Raw genomic sequence first — 13,386 nt, forward strand, 5'->3', positions numbered from 1 at the left:
TAATTTTTTTATAAAAAAAAAAAAATCAAATTCCAATTGCCTTTTTTAGTTAATCTATTATGTGTTTTTTGTTTTTTAATCTTTTAAGATAATTTTTAAATATTAAATTTACAATTCAAATAATAAGCGAATTTTTAATATTAATTCAAAATTTGTTATCATTTTTATTTTTTTCTTTTAACCTAATTCATGAAGGTGACATATTGAAAACTAAAACACACAGTGACTAAATTAATAATATTAAGTTTGAAAACTATATTAAGTAAGACACTAAAAATAATCCTAACAGTTAATCTAACACTAAATAAACTATACAATTAATCCTATTTTAAATATCAAAAAATAAGACATAATTTTTTAGAGTACTGACATTCTTTGCAATAAATCAATAAATTATTTAACGTATTTTGAAGCTCCAAACATTAATTATATATAGATAATATAACCTGTATCATTGAAAAAATAAAATGATTAATGATTTAAATAAATCTTGCAGTATTAACTATAATATAGAAATACACCATAATACACATCTTTCATGCTCATGCTCAACTAGAGAATAACAAAAAGTACTAGAAAAATATTGCATGCAACCTCTCCGTAAAAAAATATATCAATCTCATACAATTTCACATATTTTCATGCTAAAGCAAGCCATATGTGAACTTTTTTTTTTTTTAATATCATATCCTTTACTTCTAAAAGCATATTTTAAATTTCTCAAGTTCAACTCCCTATATGTTATTGAAACTTCATTTATAGTCACTAAGAAAAGTGAAGAAAATAAATATATATGAATGACATTTACTCCTAAACGTTGTTAATTTGTCATATTCAATTCAATCAGATGTAATTTTTTTTTTAAATAGAAGTTTAGATTAACAGAAAAAAATGATATCGGAACGGATTCGAATTTATCATTCCAAAAAGAGTTCTTATTTTTTCTTTATAAAAGCAAGTCAAGTTCAAATTTAGTAAAATCCGTCTTTAAACTAACTTATTGTCGTCCTTATAAATGCATCTTAATGAGATAAAACATGAATCATGATAAAGGAATTTCAAAAAAAATATCTTAACTAGCTTTGTTAATAACTTATTAGAACATATAGTATCATTATAATTGATATTAAATCAACATATCACTCTAACAAAACTCAATCCAACCATAACATCACAAGCTTTTATATTTTCAATTCATAAAAAAAAAACAAAAATCGTCTATGAAAAAAGTTTACTATCACAAATAGAAATGTATGATAGCACTATTTGAATAACTAAATCCAAAATATTCATCATGGTTTATTAAATAAGATATTATTTATTGCAATATTCATAAATTAAAAAAGAAAACACAGACACACACACCCCCTTGACACTAATAAGAAATAAGGTTTAAGTATACTTTTCACGTTAGGCTCCACGTCAAAGCTTTCACCCTGCTTATATATTGGTTTATGTTCTTTATTATAGTCACAACTCTTTATGTCTCATTTCTCCGTTTCTTCCAATCGCCTTCCCTTCTTTGTAATTTTAACTCCCTTTTTCTCCCAACTGGCTTCAATTTTGTCTTCTTTCTTTCTTTATCTCTATCTTTCTCTATCTTTTCGAAGAATCCTTAATAATTTGAATCGTTTTTATTCTTAATCTCTCTTAAATCTCCCTTGCTTCATTTTACTTCCTCCCAACTCAAGATCTCCCTTATTTGTTCTCAGATTTCTCCATCTAACTTTTTATTTCTCTTTAGAATCTATAACCTCATCTTTTCCACCATCAGTCGCATCTCACTTCCCATTAGTTAGAATGTCCCAAGTCAACCTTTGTTGATTTATGTTTTCAAATTATTGCAACATTGAGTTACACATGATTGATGGGGTGACTATGATAGTAATCGATAATAAAAATGATTGATTGGGTGACTATAAAAACCTAGCGCCATTTGTGATAACAAAAATGGATGGTGGTGATAGTGATAATGACAATAATAGATAATTTCGTTAGAATAACGACAATGTCACAATAGATGGTGACAAAAGTGAGATAGTAGTGATAAAATAACTATTGTGATACTAATGATAATGATGTCAACAATGATTGTGAAATCAGTGATACATGTGGAATAACAAAGGTGTTAGTTGGTAACAAAAATATTAATAGGACTGACAGTGGAGGTAAGCATAATAATAAAAGTAACAAAATTAGTGGTAGGGATAACGAACAGAGTGGTGAGCCTGCTAATATGTCCACACCCACTCAGTTAAGGATGAATGGATGGGTAAATAATAAAAAATACATGGTAAGCATACGCAAGAGAAAATATACCACTGTAGATCCATCGTAGATAATTCATATACTCTCCTCGTATTCATATTCATCTTGTCTTGTTTATAAATTCTAAAATTACATTAATATATTATATTAAATAATATAAATGATCAAGTTTGATGAATAACATATAATGTAAGTATTAATTCATGTTTTTTTTTTTGCTAATTAGTCATTTGAACATTATTATATTATATGAAATAATTATTTATAATATTTTTCAAGTAAAAGAAGTGAGATGAGATACATTACACTCATTTCGAGTATGACTATATATATATTCTTTACAAAATAAGTGTGAAAATGTACAAACCGCTCTGTGACCATCATTGAGTGTGGCAACAATGTAGGAGGAAAAATTATAGTAATCTTCTCCATGGATGAATATAAAAAAAAATGTAAGGATTTGATTTTAGTGTTTTTCAAAGTATTATATATATCATATCAATCTTAGTTTAATTATAAAAGAATTTATTCTTAAAAATTAGCTACCATATGTTGAAAACCCTTACTTATTATGTTAACATTGTATTCGATATACCAAACATTCCCTAAATTTATACACCCCTCTTAAAAAAAATGTGTAATTTGTGATACTATATGTGTCACAAATTATATAGCAAAAATTATAAAATTAGTTCCAAAATTTTGTAATTATTTATAATATTTTTTTATTACCATTTATTCCGAATATCTATTTTTTTTTTATTTTTTAATAAGAATAAAAATAATTGTATCACATTAAAATACTTTTTAAAAAATTAAAATCATAATATTGACTAATTAATTAAATTAATAAATTAAATAATTTAATAATATTATTAAATTATTAATCAGTTAAGTTAATTCTTTTTTATTATTTTTTAATATTCAAATATGATATATTTATTTTAATTTTTTATATTAAGATATAAAAAAATTAAGTTGTAATACCTGAATCCGAAATTTAGCCAAAAATTAATTTTAAAATTAAAAAAATATATAAAAATATAATTTATAAATTTATAAATTATTATTTAATGTAAAATTAGAAAAAATATGTGGAATATGAAATTAAAAATAATTTTGAGAAAAAATGGTGAAAATTTAGGTTTATGGGGTATTTTTGAAAAAAATCAGAAACTAGAGATCAAACCGCAATTTAAAAAAAATGCGCCACGTAGAACCGCTCAGTTCAGCAGCCCTGACAAACCGGAGCGTGACGTGTAGGAAGGCACACTGATTCAGTGTCATACGGGAGGCCACGCTGGCAATCCGCGTGCCTGCAATTAGGCGGCCCGGATGCGTTCCCTCATCAGACGCGATCGGACGATTGCGATTAAACACGATGAACAGTTCAAATTCGTTCCCTTTTTAAACGTGATCTTATGGTTGAGATCAAATCGTGATGAATGATCCATATTTATTTTATTTTTAAATGTGATCGGACAGTCGAGATCAAACGTGATGAACGGTCCAGATTTAAGGGAGACAAGTATAAATATCTCACTTCACATTTAATCCAAACCCTAGTCGCCAGCCCCCTATGGAAGAAGAAGAACCAGTCGCCGGATAAGGGAGCCGACCGTCGTCCGCCGCCACACCGGAGCCACCTCCGACCGCCAAAAAAAGTAAAAATTCTCTAATTCGCTAGGAATTTAATTTTGAACACTCTCATGGCCAAATCAGAGCAAACGGAACAGCAGATGAGTCGAAAACCGCAGGTAAAGCCCAGCGGTGCTGCTGCATAAAAAATAAAAAATCGTTTCCAATGAGCTCATTTCCGTTTTCTGTTTCGTACGATTTTTCTACCATTGTGTTCACCATTTTGTTTTTACAGGTTAACCGAAAAAAAATATCCAACCGCGAATGTGAGCCGATGGAGCCGCCACACCGGAAAATTTTACCGCAGGTAAATTTTTATTTTTTAACTTTTTTCGATCAACTGATACCCCTTAAAGTATTTTCTCATAGGAATAGGTATAAAACCTACCAAAACTGGCCAAAAACGGCCAGTTCGAGCAAACCACTACCGCGAGCGGCGATGCCACTGTGCTAGAATTTCGAAATTAGCTATAAAAAGGTTTTTAACACCGATTTTAGATTTTTTGGGGGTATTTTTAGGTATGTGAAGTGTATTTTTACATCCACAGGAAAATTCAAGAAACTCGGAGACCATCAGTAGGCGCAGTAAAAAGTTCAATATTTCACACACTTATTCAAGTAAGAATCCCTCACCTTATTATCTATTATAAATTGAAGTCTAATTATAAATAATATGATATTTTGTGTAATTTAAAAAACTTCAATAATTAATTACAAGTTACTAATGGAATCGAAATCGGTTATTTATTACTGTTTATCATGTTTTAACTGATTGTTTGATTTTACAGTTTTAAATACATGATAATACACTAAAATTGGTAAGATGATTCAGTTGTGTTTCTTTGATGCTTGCGTGATTTACAGTTAAATTGTAAAACTGAAAATTAAATGTAAACGAAAAATTATTTGGTTAAGTGAATTAATAAAATAATTGTTTTACTGGATATGTAGGAGATGGTGGACGGACCGGGTACATAGAGAACTCTACTGTGAACGTTATCTCATATCGGACGGAGTACAATGACGGTCCGATTCATTCTCATACTGGACGAGGTATTAAAGAATTGTAACTTTGATACTCATACCGGACAGGGTATGTGAATGACCCGATTCATCATCGTACCGGACGAGATATTGAGGGATGATACTTTTGGCGCTCATACCAGATGAAGTATGGGACGATTGGTTAGTTGACAAGTTTTGTTATAGGTTCACGCGTGGTGGGACATCTCTATGGACCCTCAAGGAGACTAGTAAGTAAATAAAAAAGAAAAATTATTGTTCTAATTAATTGAATATGAGATTATAGGTTCATGCGTGGTGGAACATCCCTATGAACCCCCAAGGAGACTAATAAGTTAATTAAAAAGAAAAATTGTTGTTATGAATAATTGAATATAAGATTATGATGTTGTTTATGTTATTGACTCTATAGGATAATTTTAGAAATATCGCTATGGTAAGTATGCAATAAATAATTTTATTTATGATAAATGAATTTATTTAATTTAAGAGTTCAATTATTTATTTTTATGATTTTTACCAACTTTTATTTCTGTATTGATGAGTAGTGTGATATTTTTACTGAGTTAGTGCAGCTTACCATTTCATTAACCATTTCAGATCAAGAAGACCAATATTCAGATCTCGATCAACAAGGGGGTCGTGAATACTTCACCACCCGGATTCCCTTCAAAGTGTAGTGAATGTCGTCATATGATAGCTAATTATTTCATTTTTATTTATTTCTTGATTTTTCGTTTGTTCTTTTAGAAATGTCATTCTCGTAACTCTATCAGATATTCTCAATTATTGTGTAAGGAATATAAATCATAATTCTATTATTTCGCTTTCGCATTTAATTCATGCATTTATTTCCATTTCAAGTTTCAGGACGTTACATAAATATTTAAAATAAATAAATAAATATTAAAGATTAAATAACAATGCAAAAACATTATAAATTAAATTGCAAAAAATGTTAAATTTTAATGACTAATTTAGTAATTTACTTAATTATATATTAAGAATAAAAGTTAAATTTAAACCACCAGTGACGGTATTGCAAAATCTCCGGCTATAATATTCAGGTTAAAAGTAATAAAAAGAATTGAGATTGAAATTATTGCAGAAAATATAGTAAGAAGCGACTGGTGCTTACCCTATCACGCTGCCAAAGCCCACACGGGCGCTTGTTTTTATTGCGCGTACAATTGCGAAATTGTAATATCGGGGTTTACCGTTACCGTCCACTAAGACTCTCATGCGGGGTAAATTTCTCAGCTGAATACCATGCACTCATGTCTACTGTTTATTGTACACTGCACAGTTGATGTTAGCCACGTTGCATGTATTTCTCTGATCGTTGCTGTATCAACCCTTGATTTACCCGAAAATCACGCCGCTTAGCTGACGTGGCATTCAGCTTTCAAGATCTGCAAAGGACGTGACTGTAGACAATTTCTGCTTAAAAAGAGACGTACCAGGATAAAATCCTCATGATCTATCATACGCAAGTTACCACTAACGAGTGAGATCGTGCCACGTCGGCTACAAGCTCCCGTCTCTACCGTGCGATCTAACACCGACTAGGCTCCGCAATCATGTTATCGACACGTTTCACACGATTAACCGGACATGGCCGGTGATATAGGGCTCGTTACCTGTGCAGCCGGTCACTCCGACTCTACAATTCTCGCTAGGTATATAAACGGCCTCCTCGAACTCTCTCTCTCTTACCCATTCAGTTTCCAAATTAAGCGAGAAAAAGCAACGTTTCGCTTTTTCCAGCTAGCGATTTGAGGTTAGTGGCTTCTTCTCTTCAATTTTCTTCATTATTTTTTTTCTATTAATTCATGGCTTTTGTTTTTTTTTGTTGTTGTTCCAATTTGTTTGATTTTCCGCCGCTCTTAATCTATTATGATCGATCTCTTGGACTGTTCAAGCTCACTGTTTTTGTCCAAGAAATGATTTTTGGTTTCTCTTTAGGTGATTTGTTCCTCGATCTTCCTGTTTGGTTTCTAGTATAAGACTTTAATTGAATCATCTTCGTATTTTCATGGATTTTGAAGATTGGGATTTTTAAACGATTTATTCGACTGGAGTTTGATAACAGTTTCTTTTTGTTTCAGATTCCATGAGAAATTTTTTAATTAAAGCTGAAAATTTTCTGAGCTATTTGTTTCGATCGAGTGATGCCACTTTATAATGTGCCGAAATTTTAAGGTTTAATAAGTGTTGTTTTGTTGTTCTTTTAGTTGCCATGGTTAAAAAAATTGGGGCTTTTTAGGTGCGGCAAGGGAGATGCGCTTTTGGTGTTTGAGGGTTTAATTTGGAATGATTTAGCATTGCAAATATAATTTCAATCTACTTATTTCTTTGAGAAAATTTATCTTAAAGAGTTTACCATTTTACTCTATCCTATTGGCTTATGTTATCCCGCAACTAATTTTGTTGTTTGCTTTGTTTATTGGACTCTGTTTAGATCCCTACAACAATTTGTTGAAAGCTGAAACAGATCATTAACATTACTCATCATTTGGTCACACAAGAGCTTCTATATTTGTAATATTCCACTGTTCGGTGACAGTATACAAGGGATCAGATTTGTACTTGTCTTTGGTTCTGAAGCAAGGATACTGATATTAAGTCTTGTTTTTTGTGAACTGTTTGTGGGGTTTCTTTTCTCTGCATGGACATTGTATTTTTATGATATAGAGGGGGTTTTGTATTTGTTATTATCAAATTAATCAGGCCTGGCTCTGGAGAGCTATTTGGACTCCAGCCACCAGGGGACGGTGCCCCCTTTGGCACCTACTCGCGTGGCTGGAGGATTAACCCAGTCTTCTTCAAGTTCTGGAATTTTCTTCCAAGGAGATGGGCAGTCCCAGGCTGTCGTCAACTCTCACTTGAGCTCATCTTATGCGAATTCATCTAGTTCAATTCCTGGAACTGGGCGTCCCAATCTGGGTCCAGTTTCTGGGGACATTAATAATGCAATGTTGAATAGTGTGGCAAATTCAGGACCAAGTGTTGGGGCAAGCTCTTTGGTAACTGATGCAAATTCGGCTTTTTCTGGAGGTCCCCATTTGCAGAGAAGTGCAAGCATCAATACAGAGTCGTATATGCGCCTACCAGCATCGCCCATGTCATTTTCTTCCAATAATATTAGCATTTCTGGCTCATCAGTTGTCGACGGGTCTACTGTAGTGCAGCAGGGTTCTCATCAAGATCCAAGTGTCCAACAAGTGCATCAGGGGCAGCAGCAACAGCAGCAACAACAAGGAGCTTCCAGTGCTACATCATTGCCCCCATCACAAAGTGGTCAAGTTTCACTTCCTATGGGTTCTCGAGTTCCTGGTTCAGTTGTGCAGGACCCTAATAATATATCCCAAGTCCAAAAGAAACCGCGATTAGATATCAAGCAGGAAGATATTCTGCAGCAGCAGGTGTTGCAACAGCTGCTTCAGAGACCGGATTCCATGCAATTACAAGGCCGTAATCCGCAGCTGCAAGCTTTACTTCAGCAGCAGAGGCTAAGACAACAGCAACAGCTGTTGCAGTCCATGCCCCCATTGCATAGAGCTCAGTTGCAGCACCAGCAGCAGCAGCAGCTTCAGTTGAGGCAGCAATTGCAACAAGGCATACAGCAAGTATCTGCAATTAAGCGTCCCTACGATGGTGGCGTATGTGCTCGTAGGTTGATGCAATACCTATATCACCAGCGTCAACGGCCTCCTGTGAGTTCATTTTTACTGAATGCATGTATATTTCAGTTATTTGTAGCCAATGAAATGTGATTAATTCTTCTTGTGAATGATTTTATAGGACAATAGTATTGCATACTGGAGGAAATTTGTAGCAGAATACTATTCTCCTCGTGCAAAGAAAAGATGGTGCTTATCCCTCTATGATAATGTGGGCCATCATGCACTTGGTGTCTTCCCACAGGCAGCTATGGTCAGTTCTGATGCTGTTTTACTAGTTATTATTCCCATGTCTTATAGTTTTTGTATTATAAGAACTACGTCTTCTCCTGATTTGAACAAATATGCACCGATTTGATCATGTAGTTGTGTCACAGACCGTTCTGACTATTGACCTCATGCAGGATGCTTGGCAATGCGACATTTGTGGCTTTAAATCTGGAAGGGGATTTGGTAAGAAAATCAGTCCTCTTTTTTCTCTTTGCTTGAATGCTTCACATTGAACTGTGATTATGGGGATGACTTTGCATCATGGTAAACTTGAGAAGCTATTTTCTCGATTTTGCATGTGGCTTGAGTCATATAGTTACTTATTGTGTAAGATAATGCTTTTGCATCATTTTAAACTTGAAAAACTATTGTCTTGATTCTATTGTGAATTCTATATTAAAGAGGAAAGAGAAAGTACATTTTAAGCTTAAAATTAACTTCTACTTCTAAATGAAAAGTTGATTCATTGTCATATATGTTAAGTTGAGTCATATATTTATCTGTTGTGCAAAGCATACAGTATGTCTTGAATTTATGGGAAACCCCCTTTAGAAAATAAATACTTTAAAGGAAACAATCGCACCTGCAGTATTTCAAAATCTATTTTGAATCTTTTCAAGCTGCTTGTCGTAGTTAATTTCTATGTCATGATTTAGAGCTATGTAACTAGGCTTAAGTTTTTAACTTCTGTATGGCATTACTTTTGCAATGTCATGTTTTATTGTATTCTTAATTTAGACACAACCATGCAGGTTGGGATATGTGTGCCACACTAGTATCTCAGCCTGATTCTGAGATTTCTTTGTTTAATGCTTGTCACATGCATCTGATATTTGCATTTTAGTCTTAGTTCCAACTTATTTTATCATGATCTGATGCCTTCTCTGTAGAATGTTTAATACTGTCTCGAAGAATGTTTCCATGTTAATCAGGGAAATGGACAGAAGTGCTTTTCTCAATTAAAGTATTCATGCAATAAAGATACTCATTTGAAAGCATGTAGTTAACTGATAATTTTGTGAACATAATGTGAAAAAATCTTGCCATTAATATTTTTCTCCTAATAAAGTTTCATATGACATTTCACATGTAGTAAAACATGAGCAGATGCTGTTGTTATGGGTTTTGGTTAAAATCTTATCCAACTGATTACATTTGTTTGTTTTAATATCTGCAGAAGCAACTTTTGAAGTACTCCCCAGACTTAATGAAATCAAATTTGGCAGTGGTGTAATCGATGAGCTTTTGTTTTTGGACTTGCCACGTGAATATAGGTTTCCTTCTGGGATAATGATGTTGGAGTATGGGAAAGCAGTTCAAGAGAGTGTATATGAGCAACTCCGTGTTGTTCGTGAAGGCCAGCTTCGTATAATTTTTACCCATGACTTAAAGGTTAACAGAAGTGCTTTTTCTTGTCTCAGTCCATTTTTAGTTTATGACTTTTCTTTGTTAAAAAAGGTAAGCTACTAGATCTTTTTTGCTTTCCCCAGATTTTGTCTTGGGAATTCTGTGCACGGCGCCATGAAGAACTTCTTCCTCGCAGATTGGTTGTACCTCAGGTACTTGAGTGTCTTGTTGTTTCTCACTTTTACATACTTGATCCAATATCTCCTAAAAATAATGAAGAATATATACCTTGGCCAAAGATTTAATTGCATGTTACCTTCTTAAAAGCTTAAATAATAGGTTGGATCTTTTCAAGAAAAAAAAAAAAACAGATCAGCAAATCACTTCTAGGTCAGAAGCCATGAACCTGCATTGATGATGTGCATAATGTTGCCAAAATGGTAACATTAATGATCATTTGACCTGTTTACTAGGGCATTCTTTTGTTTGTAACTTCATTTTTTCCCCTTTTTCTTTTTCCTCATTTGATATGTGGAGTTGTCATAAGATGTTTGTGTAGATGCTAAGCATACTTTGCGTCACTTAAGCCAAAAAAAAATGTCTTATCTGCAGGTAAGCCAATTGCTTCAGGTAGCGCAGAAGTGCCAGAGCACAATTTCTGAAAGTGGATCAGATGGTGTTTCTCAGCAGGATTTGCAAACTAATAGCAACATGTGAGTTAATCAAGCTGTGAATGAACTATTTTCTTTTCCCTTGTTATTCGATGTTTACTAATGACTGTCAGTTCCAAAGCTTCTTAATTGCTTTGGTGAAAAGTTTCATTTTTTGATGCATGAGAAATCTAGAAATGGTGATGATCTTCTTTGTTTTACGAATTAAGGATTTGAACTTAAGAATCTGTTGTCCAGGAATGCTGGACATGGAATTAAGAGGTGGAGAAGAATAGACTGCTTTTGACTATTTAGAGATTTGAATTTCTGGAATCATCCTTTGCCATATGATGGTAGCAAAAATCAATAGGGGAGTCTGTATGGATAATTCAGGTCTTCAGAAATAGCTTTATCCTCTAGAATTTTACATTGTCTGGTGATTGTGTAATTTGTTTGTATTATAGTTATAGGATGCTTATGTTTTCTTCAGGATGGCATGGAATTTCATCCTTGTAAACTTCAGGATTGCTGTGGCTTTTGTAGTTTTGAAGTACTAGATTCTATTCTATTCCCTTGTTCAGTAACTTTACCTGACTGCATGCTTTGATTGTTTTGGCTTAGGGTCTTGACAGCTGGACGCCAACTTGCAAAGAGTCTGGAGTTGCAATCACTGAATGATTTGGGTTTTTCCAAAAGATATGTAAGGTGTTTGCAGGTATATTGTGGCCTTTCCTGGATTCCGATAGAACTCTTCTCTGTCTCTCCCCCAAGTTCATCTGTGTTTATGTATTATTTGCTAATTGTGCTTCCCTGTAATATGACAGATTTCTGAAGTTGTCAACAGCATGAAAGATCTGATTGATTTTTCCCGGGAGCAAAAAGTTGGGCCAATTGGTAACATCGTGCCTGGTGTTTATTTTTAACAAGAATCATGTGTATTGCATAAGGGCAGAAAACTAGATATATGGCTATTTTAGTGCTTACACCCTTGGTTTTTTATAGTTGCCTACTGCATTTGAATGCCAATATGCCTGATGGTTATGATTATTGATTATTTTTGTAACTTTGAGAGTATCAATTATTCCCCTAATGTGATTTTTTCAATTTGTGTTTGTTTGGCTACTATTTTCAGAGGGCTTGAAAAATTACCCACGGCATGCCACTGCAGCCAAACTCCAAATGCAAAAGATGCAAGAAATGGAACAGTTAGCAAATGTTCAGGGTCTGCCAACTGACCGGAACACTCTTAATAAGCTGATGGCGTTGCATCCAGGGATAAATAACCCCATGAACAATAACCATCACATGGTCGGTCGAGGGGCTCTCGGTGGCTCAGCACAGGCTGCTTTAGCACTGAGCAACTACCAGAATATTCTCATGAGGCAGAATTCAATGAATTCAAATCCTAACTCAGTCCAGCAAGATGCATCATCTTCATTCAACAATTCAAATCAGAATCCTTCAACAACATTTCAGGGGCCTCCATTTGTCCCAGGATCCATGCAGAACCTACCCATCAGTGGCTTTTCAAACCCCCATTTACCTCAACAGCCGCAGCAGGCCCAGCAACTGCAACAGCGGTCATTAAGTAGCAATAGTTTACTACAGCAGAACCATCTTCCAAGCTCCCAAAGTAACCAGGCCTTGCAACAGCAAATGATTCAGCAGTTGCTTCACATGTCCAATAACAGCAGTGGAAGTGTTCAGCAGCAGCCCATTTCAGGGCAAAATGTAAATGGTAATGGGACACGGAATGGATTGAGTTTCGGGAGTAATACTTCAGCGGCTGCTCCCACCAGTTCCAATGTTTCTGGAGGTGGAGCTGGACCTGCTCCAAGTCGGAGCAACAGCTTCAAAGCTGCTGCATCAAACAGCGATTCTTCTGCAGCTGGTGGCAACAATGGATTCAACCAGAGAGCACTTGATTTGCCTCAGAATTTGCATTTACAAGAGGACATGGTCCCGGATATATCTCATGAGTTCACTGAAAACGGGTTTTTTAACAATGACCTTGACGATACAATGGGTTATGGTTGGAAAGCATGACTAACAAGATTGACCCAAAATATTGGCTTTGATTTGGTGTGTTGGGCATATATCTTTGTACAGAGTTATCTGAGATAGTTGCTTCTTCGCTGCGCCTAATTATGGAATTGTTTGTTACATCAAGCACTTGTACTCCCAATAGGTGTTTAGAGATATCCCCTTTTTTTTATATAACTTTTCCGAGAGTTTTCCTATCTCCAAGTATGGCAAGTGTAATTTAGTAGACTAAATACTTTTTGCAAGAACATCTTAAGGTTCCTATTAATATGAGATTCACTTGTTTTGTTTCCCTCTTATCTTTGATGTGAAAGGCTTCTTGAGTGATGATTGTGACAAATTGCATTCATGTAATGGATCTAAAGATGGCTGAATCAGCTTTGGACGACAGAAATTGCAGATTGGTTCAAAGTAATGGGCAAACTCCCTGCAAATACTAATTTTAGAAAATCCTACAGGGTTGC

General features: G+C 34.2%; 1 protein-coding gene across 1 annotated transcript; it reads left to right on the forward strand.

The window, feature by feature from the left end:
- The first annotated feature begins 6,565 nt into the window (after window positions 1–6,565).
- SLK2 (SEUSS-like 2) lies at window positions 6,566–13,214 on the forward strand. The gene is made up of 10 exons (XM_022036497.2): window positions 6,566–6,709; window positions 7,391–8,645; window positions 8,734–8,865; window positions 9,017–9,065; window positions 10,060–10,274; window positions 10,373–10,441; window positions 10,842–10,942; window positions 11,501–11,594; window positions 11,704–11,773; window positions 12,012–13,214. The coding sequence occupies exons 2-10, from the start codon at window positions 7,905–7,907 to the stop codon at window positions 12,923–12,925; spliced, it is 2,385 nt and encodes a 794-aa protein (XP_021892189.2). The 5' UTR covers window positions 6,566–6,709; window positions 7,391–7,904; the 3' UTR covers window positions 12,926–13,214.
- The last annotated feature ends 172 nt before the right edge of the window (window positions 13,215–13,386 follow it).

Source organism: Carica papaya, chromosome 9, assembly GCF_054855325.1.
Source record: "Carica papaya isolate Zhongbai chromosome 9, ASM5485532v1, whole genome shotgun sequence".
Taxonomy (NCBI): domain Eukaryota; kingdom Viridiplantae; phylum Streptophyta; class Magnoliopsida; order Brassicales; family Caricaceae; genus Carica; species Carica papaya.